General features: G+C 47.3%; 1 protein-coding gene across 1 annotated transcript in view; it reads left to right on the forward strand.

The window, feature by feature from the left end:
- Positions 1-7,739, forward strand: part of BRINP2 (BMP/retinoic acid inducible neural specific 2) — a 108,450-nt gene extending 100,711 nt beyond the window's left edge. Inside the window, exons 6-8 of the mRNA XM_004761967.3 lie at positions 1,079-1,315; positions 3,870-4,092; positions 5,676-7,739. Of these exons, the coding sequence (XP_004762024.1) occupies positions 1,079-1,315; positions 3,870-4,092; positions 5,676-6,792 (1,577 nt within the window). The 3' untranslated portion in view covers positions 6,793-7,739. The remainder of the gene's footprint in view (positions 1-1,078; positions 1,316-3,869; positions 4,093-5,675) is intronic.
- The last annotated feature ends 19,907 nt before the right edge of the window (positions 7,740-27,646 follow it).

Consider the following 27,646-nt stretch of genomic DNA (forward strand, 5'->3'; position numbering starts at 1 on the left):
CTCACCCTTCTGGCACAGTCTCTCACAATGTCCCTACTGGGGAGCCTCTTGCAGGTCTGACCTCAAACTTAGCCCAGGCTGCCTGCCTCCAAAGGCCTCTTGATATGTTTCCAACAGCCATCCTGAGTGGCTTGAAGCTGAATCGGGAATATATTCTGCTACTGGTAAAATAATACCCACCACAGATGGGTAGGAAAACTGAAGCTTGGAGCAATTTAGTGGATTATACCCAAGATCAGAGGCAGCTAATTAGAAAAGAGAGCTGGGCACCATTCACACCTGCCCAGGCTTGACTGAATTTAGGATGCCCACCACCGGCTAACTTTCCAATCCCCTGAAGAGTCCCCTGTACTGAGACAGGCAGCCGGTCCCAGTGATGCAGTATGACCTGACGATACCAGGGGCAGGTCTGACACCAAGCCAATTTCAAGAGCACTGAGCTCGGATCTGCTCCCCTAGAGGAGCCTCAGTCTGCCCAGAACTTTATTTATGATCATATACACAAAGTGCTTGGTGTGGAGTCTGGCTGCTATGTACCAGCAACCCTTGTCCCCACTTCCTAACAGAGCGGCCCCCTTGGTCATCAGAACTGAGGTGGGAGCCCCGAGACGGGGGTCAGCATAACATCTCAGGATGTCTGCTGCTCAGCTCAGAGAAGCCAGAACCAGGATGGTTGTGGAAATCAGAAGAAAAAGTCTATTGAGCCTTGATTCCTCCCCTGTGAGGGCTGTAAGCTCTCCTTCCAGTTCCCATCCTAGAAATGCTGATGCACAGCCAGTAAGGCCATCCATGTGATATGCGGGCTCTCAATTTGGCTGACGGGAGGGGTTTGACTAAGCCTTGGGCTTTGATGCTCCTCATCTGCATTTTCAGACCCCCTCCCACCTGTCCCCTGGGGGCAGCCTGGCCCTTTTTACCCAACCAGCTCCACAGGGTCAGGCCCTGGGGTGACCAACCATTCTTGGGCGCAGAATGCACAAGTGTGCAGAGCCCCAGCTAGGGATCCTGCAGCCTTGAGTGTGGGACACCGAGTCCCTACCGGCCCTACCCCACAATCACCGGGACGGCCTTTCCCCAGGCCTGCAGGTGCTGCTGCCCGAGTACCTGCGTGAGCGCTTTGTGGCCGCGGCACTCAGCTACATCACGTGCAGCTCCGAGGGTGAGCTCGTCTGCAGGGGGAACGACTGTTGGTGCAAGTGCAGCCCCACCTTTCCGGAATGCAACTGTCCGGACGCTGACATCCAGGCCATGGAGGACAGCCTGCTGCAGATCCAGGACTCCTGGGTGACCCACAACCGGCAGTTTGAGGAGTCAGGTGAGCAGTCGGCTGGCCCCAATTTCCTCCCTGGCAATGGGAAATGGCTAAGAGCTGCAGGACTGGAATGTGTGGAACGCAGTGTGGATCCTGGCTCACCCACTTCCTGTGTCCATGACCCCTAGCGGGTTATATCACCCTGCAGGTCTCAAGTGGTTATCTTTGTTGTCGATGCAAATGGACATGACCCCTACCAAAGAGATGCACTTTGTGGACGGAGTAAGTTCAGGTGAATATATTCGAGGGCATAGGCCTTGCCTGCACATAAGGTGCACAAGGACTACTTGTTGAATTACTGAAGTACAACAAGCACCCAGTACATGCTGATGAGGGCTTGTTGCAGGTCCAACGAATGTCAGCGTTACCTTGAGATTAGATTCAGGACCTGATTTTGAGTCCTTGCTCAGAGCGTCCTTTGAACCTTTGTGTCCCCTGACATTTTTATGTTGAAAATACAATGCCCAGTGAGGCGGGGCCTTTGGGAGGTGACTAAGGAATTGGCGCGCTTATTAAAGAGCCCCAGAGAGCTCCCTCTCCCCTTCTACCACGTGAAGACACAGTGAAGAGTTAGCACTGCGCGACCCAGAAGAGGTCCTTCACCAGAACCTGACCATGCTGGCGTCCTGATCTTGAACTCTCGGGTTCTTGAACCATGAGAAATGAGTTTTTGTGGCTTATCAGCCAACCAGTATGTGACATTTTCTGAGAGCAGCCCCAAAGAAAAGATACTCTGTTACTGACCGGTTTTATGACCTTGTATTAGCCGCCCAGCTTCACAATACCCTCATCTCCCCATCGGTAAAAGAGGGAACGTGATCACAGTGGGTGGAGAGGAGGCTCACGTGGGAGAGTGTAGGTAAAATTCATGTATAAATAACTCTGGTACATTCATTCACTTCAACACTAAACGAGCAATAGTTATGTGGGTATAGCTCAGAAACATAATGTTGGGTAAAACGAAGCAAAATGAAAAAGGTTATGTATTTTATATACATATTATATCAATATAATACTGTAACATGTATTAAATATAAGACATTTAATACTATTTATATGATGCTTTAAAACATACTAGCCACTTCCTAATATTTTTACAGATAAAGTTGTTTGCAGAAAACGTGAAGAAATATATGGTAACTACTGAACATCCAAGAGAGTGGTTGATGGAGAGGGGAAGTTTATGGCCTTGGATTATATATTCTCATTGCCTTATTTCTCAAAAACAAAACAAAACAAAAGACTGAAGCCAATAAAGCAGAATGCCTAAATCTAGGTGGTGGGCATATGGGGGTTTATCCTGTTACTCCTTGTGCTCTTTTGTGAGCTTAAATGTTTTACAAAAAGAACGATGAGGGGCACCTGGGTGGCTCAGTCGGTTAAGCATCTGACTCTTGATTTTGGCTCAGGTATGTTCTCAGGATCGTGAGATCGAGCCCCATGTCAGGCTCTCTGCACTGGGTATGGAGCCTGCTTAAGATTCTCTGCCTTTCTCTGTCTCTAAAAAACAAAAACAAAAGACCAAACCCAATTATATACATGGTAGTTGTTAATATCATCACTAGGTATGATTCTCAAACCATTGGGAGAGGGGTAGAGAGGCAAATAACCAGGTGCTTGAGAAATCAGAATGAGCTGAGGCCCTGTGCATTGTCATTTCAAGTCCCAGACATGGCAGTTAATTGCTAAGAACATTCCAGTCCCCACAGCCCCAGCTGAACTGGGTCGTGATGGTGGGACACGTTCAGTGCTGCTTACTGCGGGACATGATGTTGGGCTCCCACCACCATCAGTTATTTACTGCTAATGAGTAAATGAGGGCTATCTGGACCCCCACCAGTTGCTGCAGGTCCCAAGTAAGCAGATCTGAGCGTGAGTTCAGCAATCATGCTGTGCCCGGGAAGCTCCGAGAACTCAGACTTGCAATAGGCACTGAGAACCAGAGAGCATCTTGCTTCTGGATTAGCCACAGGAAAGAACAGGAATCTGCCAAGAGCCAAAGCTTGAAAGAGACAAAGGGTGTTCCAGAGTCTGAGGAAGGATGTGGACGGGAGAGGCTGGGCGCAGGGACTGGAGGTTTCTAAGCCGCTTTCTGAGCTGGGTGCTCCGCGTCTCTGTCCGCACTCACCGGCCATGCACTCGTCCCTTCGTGACTGCTGCACAGCTCCCCCGGGGTGTCTGTGGTGTGACTGAAGGGGACAGGCCTGTGGCATTTGTGAATGATGTATAAGGAGTTACAGAGGGAGAAAGCGGTGCATCCAAGGTCATTGGCAAAAGCAGCACTTCTGGTTTGAAATTCAGAAGCCTATTTCCTGCCCCTTCCTAGGGGCAGGAAAGAGAGAAAAGAATCCGAAAGTTATTGTTTATGGTATGTTAATTATTTTCCAAATAAAGCTGTTGAAAAGGAAATATATCCAAGGGCCTGGGAGAGTAGGTGCAAAGCCTCCTTCCTCAGACAGGGCCTCACCAAGGCCCGCTGGGTCTGGGCAGTGCCCTCCTGCCCCTCCCAGGGTCTGCATGGTGCTCCCTGAGCGCCACTCTGTGTCCTTGCCCGCAGAGGAATTCCAGACCCTGCTGAAAAGGCTGCCGGACGACAGATTCCTGAACTCCACGGCCATCTCGCAGTTCTGGGCCATGGACACCAGCCTTCAGCACCGCTACCAGCAGCTGGGGGCCAGCCTGAAACTGCTGTTCAAGAAGACCCACCGGATTGTCCGCCGGCTCTTCAACCTCTGTAAACGCTGCCCCCGGCAGCCTCGCTTCCGCCTGCCCAAGGAGAGGTGAGCTTCCCAGCCGCCAGGGCCCAAGCTTGGCATTTTCCCATAGAGTGGCTGAGGCTGGGGGTTCCTCTGTCCCACATGGGAGAGCCGGCCGTGGGGACCCATGTGAGGCCTTGGGAGAGTCTCCTGCCGTCTTTACCTCCTTATGTGTCCTGCTCAATTCTGGCTTGTATCTGAAGTGAGGGAGAGGAAACAGAGGCTAATTTTACTTCTGTATAAATTATGGTAGATTCTAATATTATTCTAATAATACTCCAATTCTCACTCATTTTTACTTTAAGGCTTTTTTTTTTTTTTTTTTTTTTTTTTTTTTTTTTTTTTTTTTTTTTAGGGAAGAAAGGGGTAGAGTTCTAGCTCACACTCCGACAGTATATGGTGAGAACATGCACATCAGGTGGTTTCACACAAGTGATCACTCTCAGTCACAGGAGGGGAGGGGAAGGCGAGGCAGGGCTGCCCGGCCTCCAACGCTCACTCCTCCCCCACCTTGGGTGCCCAGTGGGTCAACAAGTGCACACAGCATGTCCTGATTTTAAGCAGTGTGTTTGGAGGTGGGGGGGGGGTATTTGTTCATTGGGAAGATCTAATAAGTACACAGAAACCCCCAAACTGCAAAATTTTAACTATGTGGTGGCTACTTAAAGTCACATTCCCAGAACATAAATCAGAGGCATGGTCTAATAAAAAGCGGCAGCCAGAGAGAAAAGCCACCTCGGAGAAGGAAGTCTCGGCCAGACTGTATGGGAGAGATGTAAATGGGGCGCTGGGGGGGCCTTGCCTCACCCAGCAGAGGTGTCGCTCGCACCGGGGCCCCAGGAAGGAGGGAAGCATGAGTGGAGAGCTCAGGCCAGCAGAGGCTCTGAGGCACGCACCTGGTTTCCGAGAACGTGCCGGCCAGTCCCGCGGCGTCCCTGCTCTCGCGGCGTCCACAGAGAAGCCGTCTGGGGACACATCACCAGTAGACAATAATGTCCAATCCTGATCCCTGCCGTGCATTACGTGAAAACTAGCACGATGTGATAGAGAGCGACTGGGTGGTTCTTTTGAAAAGGGTGTCACGGGAGACCTCTTTGAGGGGGGGATCAGAGGAGCTGAGATGTAAATTGGAAGAGGGAGCCAGCCATAGGAAATTCCTGTTCCTGGTGGCAGAGTGACAGAAGCAGAGGGAATAGAAAAGACAGCAGTGGAGAAGTGGGAAAGAACCTGATGGGACACTGGGAAGCGGGGAGAGCCAGTTGTTGGACAGTCTTACCTGGAAGGCTGACAAGTGCAGAAGCGGTTTTGATGCAGAGGCTGCAGGGATCTCCCGTAGGCTGCGGAGGGAGCGAAGGAGGTGGTACTGGGGCAGGACGGGGCTGGCTGTTTGCCGGGCAAGTCTGGTGTCAAGTATTTCTGGTGTTGATCTGTCCGTCAGATGTGGCGCTGTGGGCCTGACTCAGTTATTCCAGAGTGGTGTGGCAGGGGGTTTCCATCATGCAGGGAACTTGGGGCTCTTGTCCTGTTGGTCAGTGTCCTCCCACTGTCGGGGGAGACGGCGGTGGGCTTCCTCTGACTCTCTGTTTATGTCTACCTCCTTCCCCAAGGTCCTTGTCCTACTGGTGGAACCGAGTCCAGTCGCTCCTCTACTGTGCAGAGAGCACCCTTCCCGGCACCTTCCTGGAGCAGAGCCACAGCTGCACCTGCCCCTACGACCAGTCTTCCTGCCAGGGCCCCATCCCGTGTGCCGTGGGGGAGGGGCCTGCCTGCGCCCACTGCGCTCCGGACAACAGCACGCGCTGCGGGGGCTGCAACCCGGGCTACGTGCTGGCACAGGGCGCATGCCGGCCGGAGGTGGCTGAGTCCCTGGAGAACTTCCTGGGGCTGGAGACGGACCTGCAGGACCTGGAGCTGAAGTACCTGCTGCAGAAGCGGGACAGCCGCATCGAGGTGCACTCTATCTTCATCAGCAATGACATGCGGCTGGGCAGCTGGTTTGACCCCTCGTGGAGGAAGCGTATGCTGCTCACGCTCAAGAGCAACAAGTACCAGCCGGGGCTGGTGCACGTGATGCTGGCGCTGTCCCTGCAGATCTGCCTCACCAAGAACAGCACCCTGGAGCCGGTCATGGCCATCTACGTCAACCCATTCGGGGGCAGCCACTCTGAGAGCTGGTTCATGCCCGTGAGTGAGGGCAGCTTCCCTGACTGGGAGAGGACTAACGTGGACGCGGCCGCCCAGTGCCAAAACTGGACTATCACCCTGGGGAACAGGTGGAAGACCTTCTTCGAGACAGTCCACGTTTACCTGCGGAGCCGGATCAAGTCCCTGGATGACAGCTCCAACGAGACAATCTACTACGAGCCCCTGGAGATGACCGACCCCTCCAAGAACTTAGGATACATGAAAATCAACACCTTGCAGGTCTTTGGCTACAGCCTCCCCTTTGACCCGGATGCCATCCGGGACTTAATTCTCCAGCTGGACTACCCGTACACTCAAGGTTCCCAGGACTCTGCCCTCTTGCAGCTCATAGAGCTCAGGGACCGGGTAAACCAGCTTTCCCCACCGGGCAAAGTCCGGCTCGACCTTTTCTCCTGCTTGCTCCGGCACCGGCTCAAGCTGGCCAACAACGAGGTGGGCAGGATCCAGTCCTCCCTGAGGGCTTTCAATTCCAAGCTGCCAAACCCCGTGGAGTACGAGACAGGCAAACTCTGTAGCTAATGGGGGCCCCGCTCCAGGGCTGGGGAGGGAGGTGGTCCAGGGTGATCTGCTGATCCCGGGGCACAGAGATCATCCGAGCCCTCACCTTAGTGCCAACAAGGTTCTCCCCTGGGACTTGGAGCACCCAGCTGTTGGGACCTCAGGGCTTGGCCTGAAGCAGGCAGGAGAGAAAGAAACCGCCACTGCACACACGCACACACTCACCATGTGCGTGCACACACGTGCACACACACGTATATACTCTCACTCACACAGGGAGGCTACAACTCAGCAGCCTCAAATCTGTAAAGTCGGTGCTTTCGAATGATGCAGTTGAAGCAGAGGAGCCAAGGGAGAGATTAAGCAAAAGAACCAGCCAAACCATGAAAAAATAAATCCTGAAAAGTGATTCTTATCATTCAAGGAAGCAAGAGGGGGCACAGCGGTAGGAAATAGAGCAGCTCCTCCTCCCCCTCCGTGGAGTCACTTTTGTATTCTTTTTAACCTGATTTCTTAAAACGGCGTTGTTTCGTGATGCTCCATGTTGGTTCTTACTTTTTGTATACTGCCTTGTCTGTGCCCTCCCAGACAGACTGCTTCTCAAGCCAGCGCCCCTGGGAAACTCAAGGGGACACTGACAGAGGACCGCGCGGGCAGGCAGGCGCCTTGCTCTGCGCCCCGCTGCTCCCTCCCTCGGCCCCCTTGCTTCCTCGGCCTCACCACTTCGCTCCCTGTCCCCCTCGTGGTCCAGCCGGAGCTCCTCTTGCAGCAGCGCCCATTCCGCCCAAGAAAGCAGCTCCGTCAAGTTAGAAAGAGACGATGTATAGGGAAGTGTTCTTTTTTAAAAACAAAACAAAACAAAACAAAAATATTTATTTTGTGATTGTTTTCTTTGTCAATCTGCTCCAGCCACATGAACATATGAGTAAAAGTTTACCTGGTTTAATATATCTTCTTAGAAGGCCTTTTTTTAGGGGGAAATGAGAAAAAGAAAGAAAAAAGAAAAAAAAGAGTATAGCTCCCGGGGCTGCCTGGAATTTTTTTTTTTTTTTAAATTGCTCTGTGTGTGATACATGAGTATTCATGGATGGTGGATATGGCTGTGGGGGAGACTGGTTGATTAGTGTGTGCTTTCACAAGTGAATGATGTCTGGCTTTACTCTGTGTGTGTGTGTGTGTGTGTGTGTGTGTGTGCGCGCGCGCACGCACGTGTGGCGCACCTGTGTTTATGTGGTGGTTGTTAAATGAACAGAGGGAGGCGGAACCTCCCAGGGTTATCTTGCTACCCGCCTCCCTCCCACACCTTCTTTTCCCAGGCACGAGAACTAGCACGGGTCCTACAGCCAGGATTTCCCACTATCAAGAGAGGAGCATCCAAGTCCCCGTTCACAAGGGGAATCGCAGGCTTTGTGCTCGGTGCATACCTGTGAACAGAGGCTGCTCTTTGCTGCTGCTGCTGCGGACATCAGGAGAGTTCCCCACACTCTCTGCACCTTACGAAGGATGCAGACATGGCACTGGTTTTCTCCATCCTGTCTGATGACCACTTTCACAGCCTAAAAAGCAGATTGACATACACCATACAGAATAAGGCATCATTGTCACCATAGTGTCTCCCCCAGGTGGTCTGAGAAGCATTTCATAGCTAATCTCTTGGAGAACCACTGCCCTGTCTATTCTCCACAGGCTCCAAGTACAATGTGGAGGCATGATGAGCCCCATTTCCTTCAGGCAAAAGTCACCACATACATACCAAGTGCTCTATTCCCAACCTGGGCTATAGCTCCGCCAGCACAAAATGAACTGGGAGATGAAAAGGATAGTCATACCTACATGTCCCCAAACCTCCTATGTTTATTGTTGCCTAGAGAAGAATTCAGCATCGTATTTTTAAAATTTTTTAAAAATTATTTTTATTAACATATAATGTATTATTTGGCCCAGGGGTACAGGTCTGTGAATCGTCAGCCCTATACACTTCACAGCACTCACCATATAAGCATCATATTTAATCATGGTACCATATTTCAACCCACAAGGACCTGAAATACAGCATTTCTTTCTTCCCAATCCCCCTGGAGCCCTCCAGGATAGAAATCCAGAGTGATGGGAGAATCTGGGGTAGACGCAGGTAGTGGCTGTCTATTTCCATTCAGCCACTGCTGGCTTCAGGGAGTTTATACCACACCACTCATCTGTGGAAGACAGAACCAGCAGACATCACCTTCATCAGTGGGGGGCTGACATGCCAGAGGAGTGTGCTGTTGTGGGAAGGGGTAGGAGGGCGTTGATACTGCCCAGTGATGGGGTCTGAGAGGTGTAGGACAGATATCAGAGTCCGAGTTTAGCACTGACTCTGGATGTCTACATGCTGTAGATTGGGTGGACACAGGCTCTCACCCATGAATTAAAGGCACACCATGCACAGCTTGAGGAGGAAAACAACTGCAAAGATGTCTGCGCCCAAAGCCAGCAGCATACACCTTCAGTGGCATAAAGGTAATTGCCCTGGTGAGAACAGAGTCAGTACGCAAGGGCCGGTGCCACCATGGAGGGGTGGGAAACCTCAGTTGTCAAAGTCTCTGACTCAGACCAGACTGGGGGAAAGGCAAGTGGTGCTGTGCTTCTTAAGAAGGGTGTTATGTCTTCGTATCTCAGACTCCTTGTCTTAGGAAGGCTCTGGGAAGATGATGGTAGGATGTATTAAGCCTTTAGAAATATACGCACCCAGGGGCGCCTGAGTGGCTCAGTGGGTTAAGCCTCTGCCTTTGGCTCAGGTCATGATCTCAGGGTCCTGGGACCGAGCCCCACATTGGGCTCTCTGCTCAGCAGGGAGGCTGCTTCCCCTTCTCTCCGCCTACCTCTCTGCCTACTTGTGATTTCTCACTCTGTCAAATAAATAAATAAATAAAATCTTAAAAAAAAAAGTATATGTACCCAGTTACAAAGATTTCCACTTCTTGCCTGCTTGAAGGCTTAAACCACAGAGCTGAGCATATCAAGTCCATTTAAAAGCACTCTTACATATTGGTAAATATTTAGGAGTGCCCTTGTGAGCCCAAATGCAACTACCATATTGACAGAAGGCCTCAAAGACATTATTAATTAATCACTATAGAAGAAATGTTTATATTTGACCTACTCATCTGTTATCTATGATGGATGTCTGACTTTTCTGTTCTGAGACAGTGATGGGGTGTCTGGAGTACCAGAGCTTGGGTCAAAGCAACAGACTCAAGATTTTGCTTCTGGAAAGCAGGTGAGAGAAGGAGGGAGTGTGGAGGGGATAAAGGATGGGCAGGTAAGATTTCTTAGGAGTTTTTTAAAGGCTTGAAGCCATGCATTCAGCATGGAGTTTCTCAGAAAGCTAGGCTAAGAAATGCCACAATGTGAAAAGGCTGTCCATAGTCAAAATTGTCACCTTGAAAGTCTATGATAAGTCAGAAGATGTGAACCACCTATTCTTATACACAGTTGAAAATAAAGAATTGTCATTAATTAATTAGCACTGGGCTGTCAATGTTGGTGAACTCAATGTAGAATTAAGAGCCAAATCACAATTCAGTTATTGGATATAACAATCAGGAATCCAAGCCTTAATTGTAACCCTGAAGAACTAATATATCAAATGCTAATCTGTCCTAATGCTTGAGACTAATACCTCTAATACTAAATAACACATTTAATGTCCCCTGCTAATAATATAATGCTATGTTCTGCAAGCATATTCATGCATCCACAGTCAAAAAAATAAATGAAAATCTATTCAAATACAGGGAATCACAAATATTTCAGATCCAATTCTTGGCTTCTTTTCCCAAATAGGAGAATAGTCATCGTGACGGGCAGTACTGCCTGATGGGTAGATGGAATGTATGGCCTCCATAATGTCTTGTCCCCAAATAGCACCTCCAAAGCCCGTGATTTCATTGTGTGAGTCTGTTCTCTTGAATATAGAAAAGATCTTTTTTTTTTGCCATTATATTGTGTATGAAAATTAAAATGGCTTTAGGAAGAAATAAGTCTTAGAAGTTAACCACTGGCAAAATCGAGGATTAGGTATTTGGAGCTGGAAGGTTTTTAGAAGCCATCTAGCCTACCTGTTTCTGACATGAGGGAGAAGAGGACAGAGAACTTGCCTGAGGTTTTATCTAGCAGCTGAGGAAGAAGAACAGCATTCCTTCCCTCCCTCTCTCTGCGACAGAATGATAGCTGGGTCCTGGGAGATGACAGGGACCCAGTTTCAGGGCTCGGGAGTGTGAGGATGGGGAAGGGAAGACATGTTTCTGGGAAGGAGAATAGGACTTCCTAGGGGTAGGAACAGCCTCCCATCTTTTCCTGGGAGTGGATCTAGCAAAAGTAATCAGCTGTTGTAACAACCGAAAGGCAAAGGCTGAAGTCTCTCCCCTGAGAAGCTTTAAGCACGGAATAGCCATGTTTCCATCTAGGCTGGAGATAGACGGATCAATTTGCTGGTTTCCCGATAACTCTATCAGCTCAATGATTTTTAATTACAACATCCTGCCTCCAATTGCTTGCTGTTTTCTCTACCATCAATTAGAGTTTGAATACCATTACAAATCTGGTAACTTCTGCAAACCATCTTTGTTGTGAGGGCTAGAGATGTCTGAGTACTGACAACACATGAAGGCCCTAGGCTGTGCAGTCCCTATGGCAAACACATGACCTTGGGCTAGGGCCGTGGCAGAGAACAGTAATAGGGCAACAGTCTGCTGTGCGCTGAGAGGTTTTGCTCTGTCCAGCAGCAGAGCGAGAAAATAGACTAAAGGAGCTACTGAGACACAGAACTTGCCCCTGGTCTGGAAGGGACAGGTTGACAAATTCAGGTTTTGTGACCGGCTATAGACACACCCGATAGGTTTCTTATTCTGTGCCTGCCACTAGCCAGCTCTGTAACTGCGAGCAAGCCAATCCACTTCTCTGGGCCTCCGTGTGCTCCCCTGTGGACAAGGGAATTGGATTTCTCACGCAGATATTAGGGGTCCTTCTACTGCTGTCCTTTCATGTCTTTAAAGATGGTGTGGCACAGGAGACAGCACAGGCTATTAAGTCAGATCTGAATTTGCATGTTGGCTCCACACTTGTATTTAAGTGATCGTAATTCTTGATTTATCCCCTTACCTGTAACCCAGATGTTTCGTCCTTTAAGACTTCCCTAAGGTTTTCTTTCCTTTCTATTTCTGAACACTCACCTCTCCGCACACTTTTGCCAATCCTTCCCAACTTTCAGAACACACATATGCTTTCAATTCCCTAAAACTCAATGCTATTTCTTTCTTCTTTCCCTCCTCCATCCCTCTCTCCTTCCCCTTCCCTCTTCCCTCCCTTCTTTTGGTAAGTGCTAGGCCCTAGGTCGGTGCAGGACAAATAAGATTCCATGAGTTCTGACACAATACAATGTAAGGGGGGGATGCATAGACTAGTCAGAGGGATGCACTCTCCAGCAGAGATGGACCGAGCACTGCTAGTATAGAGAAGGGGAGAAAATCCCTCCCTGCGAGACCCTGAGGACATTTGTTGTGAAACTTCTAATAACTATGGAAGCAATCCCTCGGTCTCTAGATGTTTCACATGTCAGTGGAGGGAAAGACCTAACATACAACGTGCGTGCCACATCTCAGAGAGCAGAAAGGAGCAACGGCGGCTGCAGAGCTCCCTGAAGGCACACATCTGGCTGGTGCCCTTACTTGTGACTCCTGAGTACCACATCGGCATCTTCCTATTCCGTCCAACGCACACTCCAGGGACGCCCACAGGAGCTCTGTTTGGTAGAGCAGGTGCCTCCCCTCCTTGCGGGCCTTCGCCAGCCTTATGGTGCCTAGGACTCCTCTGCAGAGTCGGATTTGGCAGGCCTGAGCAAGGCCCCAGATTCTGCACATCTAATTCGCTCCCAGGTGATGCTGCTGCAGCTGGTCCCTTGGAGGAGTGAGTTCTTAGAGAGGGCGCCTGTCATTTCCCTGCAGCATTCAGAGCTCTGAAATGACAGTCTGCCAGAAACTATGAGGACTAAGAAACCACAAAGGTCAGTGATGTCTGACTAGGAGGTGAGGTCCTCACTTAGGAAAATCTTGGTGCTCTCTAATTTCTCAATCACATAGGAGCCGGGTATCAGACCTACAGATACTTAGTAAGGTAAGAAAAGGAAGGAGAGAGGAAAGAAAGAAAACTTATGTACATTAAAATTCTGCAAGCTGAGAGCTAGCTTGCTTATGAGTGTGTTTACAGATAAGCAGCCCTACAGACAAGCTGAATCATGCTGACTGAGTAAAGGTCTTTCCCCCAAGCCTATCAGATGGAGTAAATCTGTTCAGAAGTGGGACAGGGAGTACCTGTCACTCCGTGGAAACATACATCAGATAAGATGATTAAATCCCCATCAGCAGTGTGCAAGCACCCAGAGGCCCAGGCTTTAGCCTGCTAAGGTGCCACGAAACTTCCAGGCATTTCATCTAAGAAAGCACATGAATTATTTCCGTTTCCAGTCCTGTCCGCCTCTCCTCCAGCCTGTGCGATCACTACCCTTGCATCTTTAATAAACACAGCCATCAGAATTTATGTGGGGTCATTCTTCCAAGGATCTCAGCACTTGGAGAAATCAATCAATCAATGTTATTTATTGAGCATTTTCAGCTCGGAGATGTGGGGAATAAAGCAAACATGTATTTAGTATGTACACTTTCTTAATTCAAACATTTTTCAGATGACTTAGGAAATACACCTTGAGGGGAGGCCATAAAGCTATGGAAAGCAGAAGCTGGCCTTAGCCTGCTTCCTGGAGTCGGGCTGCCTTGGTTCAAATCCCACCCCTGCCCCTTCCCAGGGCGGAGGGGTGGGCTTTGTCATTTAATCTCTTCTGGCATCAGTTTTCACATCTGTAAAAGAGGGGGGAGATGATAGTATATACATCTTAGGATGTTGTGAGGGTCCAGGAATTACAAGCGTAGAAAGAGCAGGAGCAGGCCCATTAAATGTGGGCAGTTTCAATTGTATTAGTTTCTATGTTTAAGGAAAAGGGAAGGAAAGGGAAGAAAAGCAAAGGAAAGGAAAAAGAAACATCCACGTTACTCACCTGCAGGAGCAAACTCTTTCCTGGAAACAAAGGAGTTTATCGTCTGGGCCCTTACATAAGGGTCATTGGGTAATGTAATGGAAAAGCCTTCAATTACAGTTCTGTGGCAGACATAGATAAGCCATTTAAATGGGTATTTCTTACATAAACCCTCTATAAAAGCAGAAAATATAATATTATAGCATCACTCACCACCAGCAAGCCTGTGCCTAGCTCGGTCACATGGCCTAGGTACCTTGTTTCTAATGATATAACTCATTACAGTGAGAGAGCTTGGGAGTGTCTCAGAGAATGGCTAGTTAACATATCCATTAGACTGTCTTTTTCAAATAGCACATCACAAGTGCACTTTTAGCAAGTACGGATTGCAGCCAGTTCCTGGCTGAATTCTTTGATGGGGAACCAGGGTATAGTATGACCATACGGTTTCTAGATACTGACATAAGGAAGACAGAGTTTATATTCCAGTTATGTTAGAAGTACACGACGTGAATTGGCAGAAATAAAGGTAGGGAAAATGTTCTAAGAAGTGGGGACAGTGTGTCTAGGCACATAGTCATGGACACGAGGATGAGTTAACCTAAGTTTCATGGTCCACATCCAACCTCACGGTCTGATGCCCTTCGCTCCTTTCTTCTTTAAAAAACAATAGTGCTATTGAGATATTATCCCTCAAAGGACACAATCCAGTAGTTATTATTTAAAAAGTGGTGCATCGATCACCGCGATCTAATTCCAGAGCACTTACATCACCCAAGAAAGAATCACGTACCTATTAGCAGGCACTCTCCACTCCTCCCTAACTCCTGGCCCTCGGCAACTGCTCATTGATTTTCTCTCTCTATGGATTTGCCTATTCAGAAAAATTCTGTACAAATGCAATTGTACAGGGTGCCTGGGTGGCTCAGTTGGTTGGGTGACTGCCTTCAGCTCAGTCATGATCCTGGAGTCCCAGGATTGAGTCCTGCATCGGGCTCCCAGCTCCACTCGGAGTCTGCTTCTCCCTCTGACCTTCTCCTTGCTCATATTCTCTCTCACTGTCTCTCTCTCAAATAAATAAATATTTAAAAAAATGCAATCATACAATATACATGACACATAAACATCATACAATTTGCAAATACCAGTATTTTCTCCCATTATGTGGATTTTCTTTTCACTTTCTTGATAGTGTCCTTTGAAGTACAAAGGTTTAAAATTTCGATGAAGTCCAATTTATCTATTGCTTCTTTGGTTGCTTAGGCTTTGGATGTCTTGGCTCAAACTCCTCATCTAAGGTCACATACATTTATGCCTATGTTTTCTTCTAAGAATCTTCACAGTTCTAGCTCTTGCATTTAGGTCTCTGATCCATTTTGAGTTGATTTGTGTATATGGTGTAAATAGGGCTCCAATTTTATTTGCATATAAATATCCATTTGTCCTGGCACCATTTGTTGAAAGACTTTTCTTCCCCATGATATTGTATTGACACATGTGTCAAAAATTGATTGACCATAAATGTATGGCATGATCTGGACTCTTAATGCTGTTCATTCGATCTATATGTTTAACTTCGTGTGAGTGCCACAATGTATTTATTATTGTGGTTTAGTAGTAAATTTTCAAACTAAGAAATGTGTATCCTCCAACTTTGTTTTTCTTTGTCAGGATGTTACAACTATTCTCAGTCTCTTTCATTTCCATATGAGTTCGGAGGTTCAGCTTGTTATTTTCTGTTAAAAAAAAAAGGCAGCTGGGATTTGATAGGAATTGTGTTAAATATGTGGATCAATTTGGGGAGTATCATCATCTTAACAATAATAAGTAAGCGTTCTGATCCCAAAACATGGAACATCTTTCAATTTAAGTCTTTAATTTTTTGATGATATTTTGTGGGCTTTGGTCTTAACCATCTAAAACTTCTTTTTCTTAATTTATTCCTAAGTATTTTACTCCTTTTGATGCCATTATAAATAGTATTATCTTCTCAATTTCATTTTTTGGGTTGTTCATTGTGTATAGAACTATAATTGATTTTCATATATTGATCTTGTATTCTGCACCTTGCTGAACTTGCTTATTAGTTCTAATAGTTGTGTGTGTGCGTGTGTGCGTGCGTGTGTGTATGTGTGCATGTGTCTTCCTTAGAATTTTCCATATCATCTTCCAATGTAATTTCGCTATACCCTTTGTGCTTAATGACCCTTCTTCAAGCAATGCATTCTTGTTCTTGCTGCCTCCTGTGGGAGCAGGAGTACTTCTTTATGCTCTTACTGGAAGCATCTGAGAAATTTATTGCAGAAACAGATTGGCCTACAGAAAAATATATCATTCTCAGCACTATCTGTGGGCACACAAAGGCATTCAAAAGCTAACATGATGAAAAGGTAAGAACAATCAATAATCCATGGTGTTTGTTCAAAGTTCTTAGCCCATTCCCAAAGTTATTGGCTGCCTCCACTCAATGGCAGCAGTCATCGAATCAGCTTTAATGAATGGCAACCCAAGCGTAGCCTCTACACTTGCACCCAAGGCTAGTTAGGTCATGAGAGCATTGAGCCATCACTAGGATTGCCAATGACAGAGACTTGTTTTTAGCCGGTGATCAAGTCATTCTGTCTAGTTGTTTAGTCCCTTGCCCATAGTGGATGTTCTCTGCTGGTTATTAACTTCATGCTTCTTTTTCACTTCCATAGATGCACCCATTTGTAGTTTTCATAGACCTCTTTGTCTCCAGTCTTCCAATCTTTCTCCTTCCAGATCCTGACCATTCACCATTGCCCATGGGTTCATCTACATTTTTTCCTCATGTCAGTTCTTTCTATACACAAAATTGGTGACTAACTGCACTTAACATCAAAGCTCTGCCTACTGGGATGATTTCCCCTTATCGCCATCTATTACAGTTGTCCTATAAATAAAGTTTAGACTTCCTACTTTTCTGCTATATCATCACAAAGCCTGTTCCATTAAGCCACAGATATAAACTATGGGGGATACCCTAGTGTAAACTGATTGATGGCACAAGGCTCTAGGATACCTGCTTCATTAGCTTATATCCATTTTAGAATGCATTACTATGGAACTGGCTCTACCTTGTGACTGAACCCAGTTCATGATGGAGAGGTCCCTTTTATCTCATTGTCAGAGGCTCTGTATTTACCAGGGCCAAGCAGCACACTGGTAACTACTTTTTTTGATGGTGATCATCCCCTGTTTTGAGGGACTTTCTCCAGAACCCCAGAAGTTGACATTATGATTTGTCTATGGGGAATTTCCATCAACTCTGCACACTATTATCTCTCACCATAGATGCATCTAGTACCATAGGCTCTCCTGGGTCTTATGGCTCAAGTGTCAGACCACTTTCTCACAACCTGGTCCTTCTACTAAACTCTTTGCTTCTCTGGATACTACTCAGTGTTCCCAGCTTTTAATGTTACCTAGAAAATTGGGGGAGAGCACAGAATATGCTGCCTCCAGAACCTGAAGACGCTATTAAGATTTATGCTCCTTTCTTAGTAGTAGGAGGTGTAAAATACAATGTTGTTTTATTTGGAAGGGATATTCTGGCATTCTCCAGAACTCTACATTCTTAAAAAGTTTATTAATGTGGGAGGGTCCTGAGTTTTGATCTCTACCTTCTGAAGCATATGTATTTTGCCAAGGCTTCTAACATACTAGCCACTTCTTGTTCATCTGGTCTTACTGGCATGGCATTGCCAATATAATGGACCAATGTGATATTCTGTGGAATGTCAGACAATCCATCTCCTTTTTAGCCATGTTACAACAGAGGGCCAAATCATTAACATAACCTAAGATAAGAATATAATTATATACTCTTGTCCATCTCACATGAATATGAACTGTTTCGGATGCTCTTTTCTTAGATTCTTCTCTAGCCAAACCCAAATACCATTTGAATTTTGCCACATACTGTGATACCAGTGGCCAATTTACTTCATTCCAATAATTGCAATTACCTTGTTTTCCAAGGGAAAGGTCCACCGCCTGGACCTTTATTGTTTGAGGATCTAATCAGGGTACTCAAAAACCCAGTCCTGCATCAGCCTTAGCCTATAGATAACAATCATCACTGAGCTAATCCCATGTTCACCAGGTGTCCCTTATTGGTTTGGCACCTGGAGTGTCCTTTAAACCTTCCCATGAAACCTACTCAACTGGTGGGGTTCTGGCCTGACACTGTATATGTACTCTAGTGTTCCAACTTCTTCGAGCTGTTTGATCTCTTCTTTCACCAGCCACCATGGATGTTCTGGCATTTCTACATCACAGAGTGTGGGCTTTGCTTTTTCCAGATCCTAACAGCCCTTTTAGCCAGGGCCCTTGCAAAATCATTAAATATATAAAAAGGAGACATTCCCATATTGATAAACCCTTGATTATCCAGCCTTATGTTCTGCTCCTCTTGATCGAGTACTCTAGAATTCATCCCCATGCATATGCTACTAGCCACACAGAGACATGTTAGCCATGCCTTGCAGCACCTTCAGTGTATGCTCTGCCTCCTTCTGTAAAAGGCTCAGTCTCATCTCTAGTCTTGTAGTACTGGAACTTGATCTTCCTTCCTGGATTGCTTGCTGGGGACAGGGGTAGGGGATAGATCCTGAAGCAGGCAAGGATTGTCTTGTGGGGTGAATTTGAGGTCTCTGCATCATCTTCAAGGAAGAGGAAGGTGATGATCTCACAGGGCAGAGGGGAGGAAGGGACTTCTGAAGGCCCAGCAAGTCAAGGCACTTAGCTCTATCTACTAAAATTGCCCTGTTCCAAGTCTTAGCACTCTACTCCTTCCCTATGAGGGATCTGACATGTTATAGGATACTTACCGAGTCTGTGAATTTCTATCTGAAGCTCTACTACTTTAATGTTTAAGTCCTGAGCCTAGTTTTTTATTCTCCTGGTACTCTGGCTGTACAGGAGATTAGGGTTTCCCTAAATGCTACTAAGAAGGCCCTCTAGATTTCATATTTTGGGTTGAAATGGTGATTAATCATCTGAGCCTGTCATTATTTATCTTTCAAAAATCAATGGTGCTTAGCCACAGCCCCCCAATTCCATGGTCCTTATAATTATCATCTCCCTTGTCCCTCTCAATCACAAGAAACACTGCAACAGGCCACATGTCCCCTTTTATGGATATCCTATACCAGTCTATCACTGATGAAAGTTTTAACGGTTGCACAGAAACTTCCTGGCTTTCAACAATGGCACTGCTCCAGTACCTCAGGGGCTAGTCCTCTAACAATGACAGTGATGGGGTTTGCACTGCCACAGAGCCCGTGACTGACCCATCCCCAAAATCCCATTTTGAAAGTCAACTTTCTGAAACCCCATTTTTGTATCAGCTAATTCTTAGGTGAGACTTGGCATGCAGACGGTTTACTGGGGCAAGTTCTGGAGGTAGACATATGTAAGGCATGAAGAAGGCAAAGTCAGGCAGGAGGAGAAGCTGACTTGTAACTGAGACCTACGCAGATTCTGTGGAGAGTTCTGAAGCCCGAATGGCCCTTCAGAGTTGTCCCTAATAGAGTCAAGAGGGTTAGGCTTTTAAATCTCCAAGCAGGCAGTCACTGGCCATGGGCTACCTGGGAGTTGTGCAAGGGGGAAGCTCTAACTTTGGGCAAGGCAGTTCCTACAAGACAGGCATCCATGTGAACTGTGAGCAGTCAGCCACGGATATTCCAAGAAGCTAGAGCATTTGTGTATCAGTCCCAAAGAGGGGGCGCTGTCACAAGCCAGAATATCCACAGTAATAACCATCTCTGTGATCAGCCCCTGGGACCACTGCCTGTCTTTCACAGTGTCTTACCAGACTGGAATTTCCATACCTTTGCAGACAATGTTGCTTATTCTGGATTCAGGTTTTAAAAGCAGAAAGAAAACACTCCACTGCTAGAGGAGCACCGCTCATGATCCACTAAGCTTGGCTGACAAAGCCGGGGTGGGGGGGGCATGGGTGACAAGCGGGTACCAGTTAACAATGGGAAACCTAGCCTAGTCCTCTGTTCTATTGGCACTTTGGCTACAGAACCTTCTCTTTCTTTGGCTCACAAACGGACAAAACAGGTCTGGAATACAAGAGACAAGAATTTAATTTGGCATTACAACTTCTTGACCTGAATAATAATCACCTTGAAACCCCAGGGCATCACCCTCTAATTAATGCTGCCCCTCTCCTGCAGTCTCCTGACTCCCAAGCCTCCAGGTCAAGCCAGAGCCCCAAATAGTCTATCTTAGTCGAGAGAGAGAGAGAGAGAGAGAGAGAGAGAGACACTGTGGCAAGGACTGACTAGATGCTCAACAAGCCTTTTCCCTATTTCTCCTTGACACATGTCTGTATTTGCTGGCCTCTTGAAGTCATGTGCAGCCTTGTGCCTGAACTCTGGACAAAGGAAGTAGGCAGAGATCACATTCCTGCTCCCAGACCTGGCTGTGGATGCTCCCACATATAATTCTCCCCCTACTTTCCTCTCCTGGGAGAAGACAGGCAAGGGTTTGAGCAGGGAACACTGGAGGCTTAAAGTATAAAGTATGAGTGTCCTCAGATGTCTGCTTGGAAGAAAGCTGTCCGGGGGAGCTGTTCCTCTGAATTAGACTGTTACACAAATAATTATGTGTTGTTATCCCAGTGAACTGGGGAGGGGGTGTTTGTTACAGCAGTTGGCTTACTCTGACTAATACAGGGATAGTAAATTCATGTGAGTCAGAGGAAGCCCAAGGGAACCTGAGTTGTGCTTTTCAGCAGATCCAGGCACCAATGACTTGGTTACTTTTTTTTTTTTTTTAAATTCTCAGCACCCACCCAGTGACTTCAGCTAACTAAAACAATCATTTTGACAATAAATAAATATTCATTTGAATGTCACCTTAGTGGAGATACAAATCAGAAAGTCCTGCCGTTCTTTGGACACTGCATGGAGGTCTCATCAGGTAGAGGATGACCTATCTTTTCCCCACCCCAGCACCAGCTTCTCTCCGCAGCAGGAGCTACTCTTTTCTAGGGGGCCGTAGCCAGCATCTATTCAGAAACGTGGGTTCTTTCTCCTCCAAGGAACAGGGAAGCTGTTGATCTGTGTACGGGGGTTTGGCTAGGGGCATTCCCCAAGACAGCATGGGCACAGCAACCTAAGGCAAGAAATGTGGGCTCTGGGGAAACATTTCTGCACTTAACCATGCCAGCCTGGCACTCCGCAATGTTCGCATTCCTCCAATTAAGCTGTTCAGTTCTCAATCATCTGGAGCTGCTGCCAGCTGCTGGCTGCTGATAGAGTGACTGCTGCCCAGAATGTCGGCAGCTCTGCTTTTCTGCCTCTCCTGGACTGGCTTTACTATACTCTTCCTTCCAGCCTTCCCATGACAGTCAGCTAGTAATTTCCCTTCACCTGGGTGATACCAGGAGAGACGCCTGGCAAGGGGCACTGGCGACACTGAGCAGTGATTTCTTTGGGTGTCTGCAGTCTGCCCCTGGTACTATGCCATCCCAGTGCTTTGAACACCACCTTATGCAAGTGGGGATGTCAAAACCTTGTTCCTGGAGAGCGCGAACAGCTTGGAGAGTGGGGAGAAGGCCTGCTGGACATACATTCCCTGCTAGCCTGAACTGGCGCTTCACATGTATGTTCTCAGAGAATCTTTACATCACCCAGGAAGGTATATACTGTAGCTCGATTTTGCAAAGATGTTAGGAGAAGCTAAGTCACCTGACAACGTGTCACCTTCTTTTCCCCTGTTCTCATTGCCAACACCCTGCATTAGAAATGTATCATCTTAAAAAAAAAAAAAAAAGTATCATCTTTCCCTGACCTTGTAAGAACAAGCTTCTGTCTTTAAGCATCTAGATTCCTTTCTCTAGACACGTGTTGTTCAATATTACAGCCATCAGCCACACGCGGCTATGGAGCACTTGAAATGTGCCTAGACTGAATCGAGATGTACTGTAAGTGCAAATTACACAGCGGATTTTGAAGACTTAGTACAGTAATAAAGAATATAAAATAGCTTATTAATATTGTTTAATATTGATTACATTTTGAAATGACCATGATGCTTATATTTGGCTAGAAGTCAAATAAAATATATTATCCGAATCAGTTTCCCTTTTCCTGTTCTTTTCTTAATGTGGCTACTAGAATAGAAAATTTAAAGCTCTTCCCTCTGCCTGGAATGCCCTTCTCCCAGAGTCCCCTGGAAAACTCCCTCCTGTTGGTCTTTTCAAACTTGATGGCTCCTTCCAGAACACCCCCCAGCCCCCGCCATTCCCTTGGTAAAACAAGTAGGGTTCCTATGGTATAAAATTTAAGCAGGTGCTTCCCCAAACCTGAGAGTAGCACCTCCCTAAATTTGGTGTTCCAGGTGCCCCTTCATGTAATGGCCCCGGGGTCCCCATGGCTGGGCTTCAGCAATGTCTCACAGTTATCTTGCATGAGTTTTTTTTTTTGTTTTTTTGTTTTTGTTTTTTTTGAGGGTAGGGATTATGCTTTATTCATTGGCAAAACCCTAGCAGCCTCTTTTCTGCCAAAACGTTGACTGTGACACGCAAAATAAAACATTGTCCTGAGAGGTGTCACTGTTTATCAGGCACTGTGCTATGTGTTAGGGATTCAACAACGACATAGTCTATGACCTTAAAAATCATCACAAAACCTTGTGATATGCCCTCTGCTTTCCTACTTCAAACAGAAACTTCCCACTTTTGAAATACTGACCACCTGCTCAGCCAGCCGAAGTGCAGATTCCTGGGGCCCATCCCAGAGTTTCTGATTCGGGAGCTCGGTAATGGGGCCCAGCTATGCTGTGCTCAGATTCAGAGAAACGGTCCTCTCCTACATCCCTTTTCCCGTTTCTCTAGTTTTCATTTGACTATTACTCAGTGCCTGCTCTGTGTAAGTCTTTGCGTTAGGGGGCTGTCAGGGAAACAAAGATAAATCAGGAAAGAATAATGTGTGATAGACTCCTATAGTTTATGAAATGTCTCCATACGAACAATACTGTTTGATCAGTGGATTAAAGATTATCTCCCTTTTAGAGATAAGGCTTATTTACTCCAAATCACACCAAAGTAGGTAGTGGGGACTGGGATCAAGGTCACAGTGAGAATGCAGTGGGGAACGGAATCAAGGTCACAGAGCTAAGGTAGGTGGTGGGGCTGGGAATCGAAGTCACAGAGTAAGCAGTGGGGATTGGAATGGAGCCCAGCAATGCCTTCCCACTTGACATAAGAGTTTGCCCTGCAAAGGTGATCTTGAGATTCATAGGAATTTCGTATCTAGGGATATGAGCCTGGCCGAAAGAAGGGAGGGGAGAAAGGAAGGCGACCCTGGAAGCCAGCTCGTGAAGAGAAGAGGGGAGGGCCAGCGGGACCCCGGGCGGCTACTCAGTCTCTGTGTGACAGGGGCAGAGTTAGGTTCCGGGGCAGCTGTGGGTCTGCAGTGAGTTCTGGTGCTCTCTTAAATCCACCCCGCCCCCGCCCCCACCGCACCCCTCCCTAGCCCCAGGGAACCTCTCCTGTCCCAACAATGAGGGGAGGTCCTGAGACAGCCTGACTTCTCCACAACACAGCTGCCCATTCATCCCACTCCCCTTCTTCCCCAGGAGGGTCCTAGGGTTGGAGGAACAGAGAACAGAGAACCCCTGCCCCTCCCCCTCCCTGTCCCCCCACCTCCACTTGCTGATTAGCCCGGGGCTGTGCCCAAGACCAGTGCAGGCAGGGTGGGGGAGGAAGGGGCCGCCAGCAGCAAACCCCCACCCCACCCCAGGCCAGCCCGCACCTCTCCTGGGGCTGGGCTCCCAGGGTTCTGGAGACCAGCCTGTCAGTTAAGCAGACCTGACGGCTGACAGCTTTCCAGAACAGCAGGAGCACGGTTAGCTTTCCTTCACGTTCCCCACCCCCCTCTTCTTCCTTTCCCCTGTTGTTGCAAGACTGGAAGCCTGACTGGAATATAAAGCAAGGCTTTGGGATAAAAATGTACGCTAGCACCAAGCCCTGCTCCCTCACTTCCTTGTCCGATTGCCAGCTGTCCACTTCCTGGGCCCGAGAAGGGAACACCTGCAAATGGTCAAGGGTTCTTAAGCCGGCAGGCAGGTGAGCCAGTGTTCAGAGGCCTGAGCTACCCTCTCTGCCTGGCACTGATCCTGTTTGTACTGGGAGCTCAGAAGGAGCAGGCAGCCCTCCAGGACAGCACCTGAAATCTTTCCCCAGGTCCCAAACCCCTGCCCTCTCCTCAAGCGTGGGTCGCCAGGAGGCTCCCGTGTGTGCTGCTAATCCCGGCTCCTCAGGAATCTGTCTGTTTCCCTGTCAGTCCCTGCTTGTGGCAGATAGATGAATACATGGAGAGAGAGGAAGGAGAGACTGGAAGCAGCTTAGATAAACTATCCTATTTACATCTCTGGGTCCCATCTATCAATCCGTCCGTCTGCCCATTGTGTTTGTGTTCTCTCTCGATCTGCCACTTCAGCCTCCATTAACCATTCATCTGTCTTCCTTTTGCCCTACACTTTCTCCCTTGACCCCCCATTTCCCAGCATCAAAATAAATCCAAAGCTGAGACACAATGAGGCATGTCCTTCCACTCCAGTTAGCCCAGAAGGGTGACACTGGCAGCTGACACTGGGGCTTCCTACTCACCTCCTCAGGAAATATGCAAATGCCCCTTTGAACATTCAGGGGACAAACTCCAACATTCAGCTCTGCTACTAGACTGTTCCAGAATGTACGGTTCTGCAAATTGAGCCAATTGAGGCTCTCTGAGGATAAAGGAGATGGTTGGGGGTGGCAGTGGGTTGGGATGTAAGGGAGAAGTGGAAGACATTGCATATTTGTACACAGAAGAATTTTTATTAATTTTCAAGTGATTTGGACCGACTTCATAAAGTGAGGGAGTGGGAAAAGAGAGAAAGGTATCGATTTCATAAATTCAGAATTAGTAGCATGTTGGCTTTAAACAGTTAGTTTCTTGAGATCCTCTTCACTGCTAACAGCATAAGGGGCTATTGAGTGACGATATTCCCAGTAAATGAAGTGAAAATGCATGATATTAATTGTGTATAAAAGTATTTAAAAGAAAGAAAGAAAAAAGAAAAGACCACCAGCCTCAGCAAATCAAGAACCTCCTCTGCAGGCCAGGACACACACACAAACAATAGTCTTTCTCTTTCCTTGAGAGCAGCAGGCATCTAATTTTGCTTGGCCCAGCAAATCCAGCGAATCTCAAACTTCCCACTGCCCTGTGAAGACCGTCATGCTCGTCTTCCCACCATCCATCCCAGAACTTGCGTCCCCAGCTGTCGGCCCTAAGGTTTTCTCTGGTGCCTACTCATTCCTTCCACTGACTTCTGGATAGATGTGAGCGGAGGAAGGGAGCATCTCTATCTCAAAATCTTTAAGAAGAAGAACTAGATTAAGATATGGTGGGACTCTGTATACAATGAAGAATCTTAAATTCTGTGATTAGCCTGATCCTCTGCCACACAGGTCAGAAACAGCACCCCCCACCCCCCGCCCCGCCTTATCCACCCTGCCCCCGACAGGTGGTGACTTGCCACAGGAGGGCAGCACCATCCTGGGGCCCAGGAAGTGTGGGGCAAGTACAGGAAGAAGAGGGATGGAGGGGCTCCCAGCTGGTGTACCCCTATCCCAGCCGATCTCATGGCCGCTTTCAGAACTGCTGGGACACCTGGCTCCCTATCGACATTAGAGACTGCTGGTGGAATGGACAGCACCTCCTCGGAACAGAGAGACATGGCAGAGACAGGAGAAGCAGGGCTGGATGGGGTGGGACAGTTGCACTCTCCAGGGCGAAAGAAACTCTGGAAAAAACCTCGAGGCCCCACTGCAGCCCAGGAGAACAAAGTGCAGCTAACAACATTTCACTCATCCACCATTTAATAGAAGCTGGCTGGATCAGTTTGGGGGCATGTGATATTTATTTATAAGCGTACACTAGTGAATATCAGAAGATGTCAATAAGTAATTACGAGCCCTGCCGAAGAAGAAAGGGCCCATTCCTCAAACCAGCCAGATGAATATTTGAAAGGTAGTATTTTTTAAATGGGAGAATATTGGTCTCACATACATTATTTTAGAATAAAAGAGTCTGAATAAACATCATTTTGAGAAAGAAAAGGGGAGAGATAGGAGATCTAAGCCCTATGTTTCCTGACTCTGATGCTGGGAAAGTCACTTGATGTTCCTGACTTTTATGTCGTTTCTCTGTAAATGGGGACATGGGAATGATCGTAAACTTCCATTTCTGAGGACTGGGTCTCTTGAGGCCCCTCCCACCTATATGATCCATGATTCTGAAGCATTCAAGGCCTCATCATTTAAGGGAAGAAAAGCTTCCTTCTTATTTTAGAGATAATCCTCGGAAAAGGGAAAGCAAACAGTAAAGCAGAAAGACAAGTCTTTCTATATCTCTACTTATGCAAGGCCCAAAAAGGAGAAATGAGGGGCTTTACATCACAGGGTTTGCATGACAAGGGCTCTCTGGAGAAGGAGTGCAGGGGAATTAATTAGCACAGTGGCAGGCACACAGTAGGTGCACCAGAAATGTTTGTTTGAATTGGGAGATGAATAAATGAAAGGATTAATACACCAAGATGCACTGAGTTGCGGCTGTCTCACATGAAAGCGTGGTACCAAGGGCATCTCCAGTCAAGGCAGCTGCAAAAACTCCATGGAAGTCTTTAAAAAGAGAAAGATTATTTGGTGCAATGCTTTAGGGGTGGTTCTGCGCAAAGACAGAGGGAGAGGCTAGATCAGTGTATCACACTTACATCACTTGTATCCCGTCTCCTCGGAACTTGCTAAAAATACAGATTCCCAGGTGCCACCTTGAATTGACCGAATCAGTCTCCAGGGTGGTACACGGCCACCGAGTCTAGTGGATTCTCAGGCAGCCAGCCTTTGCTAGTCCTCAGGTCTGCATTTGGGAACTACTGCAGGACACATCTCAAGGGCCCTTCTGGGGGGGCCCTTCTAGGGCCCCATGATTCTGTGCATTGGACACTGGGGAGACATGATCTAGACAAGGAGAACTCATTCATCTAACACGTATTAGACATGGACTGGGTGCCGACTACTGGCAATGTAACAGTGAGTGAGAAAGGAGAGTCATGAGGCTAGGGTCTCTCAATGAGCAAAGACAACTTGACCCCTGGAGAAGACCAGTGGAAATCTACCCCCACATTGTGTTAAGCTTTACAGCAGATAAAGTGCTCTGACACCTGGCATTCACATGATACAACAAGGTAAGTATGGTTGTCCTCATTCCATAAATGAGAAAAACCAAGGCTTAGAAAAGTTTAATTACTTCCCCAGCATCATTTAGCTTGTACAGAGGAGGGCCAGGAATCCAACTAGGTTTTGAAACTCTGAATACAATGCTATTTTAACTACTCCCCAGAGATACGTCATCTGTGGAGTGTGGCTTAAATGGCCCTGTGAAATTGCTGGTATTTTTTTCATCTTTTATCTGTGTAATAATATTATCTCCTGAGGCGAGGAAAGTGCCACCTTCCTTAGTAATATAAAACCCAGATCTCTAGGGAGAAGGGCAGCTGGACTGTTCGACTTCGGTTTTTCTCCCCCAGATTCTTCTTCCCTTGGTGAAATCCCCCGAAGTGTGTTCCTCAGAACACCTGAAATGAGGGTTGCTTTGTCACTGAGGTTTGAGAAACGCTTTACAACTCTTCCTCATGCCAGAGATGCGCAGACCTCCTAATGTATTAAAGGCGGGTGTGGTTACATGGCAACCCCACGAAAAGACATATTTGCTTTCT

The sequence above is a fragment of the Mustela putorius genome, unplaced genomic scaffold, assembly GCF_011764305.1.
Source record: "Mustela putorius furo isolate JIRA1106 unplaced genomic scaffold, ASM1176430v1.1 tig00003942_pilon_pilon_pilon, whole genome shotgun sequence".
Taxonomy (NCBI): domain Eukaryota; kingdom Metazoa; phylum Chordata; class Mammalia; order Carnivora; family Mustelidae; genus Mustela; species Mustela putorius.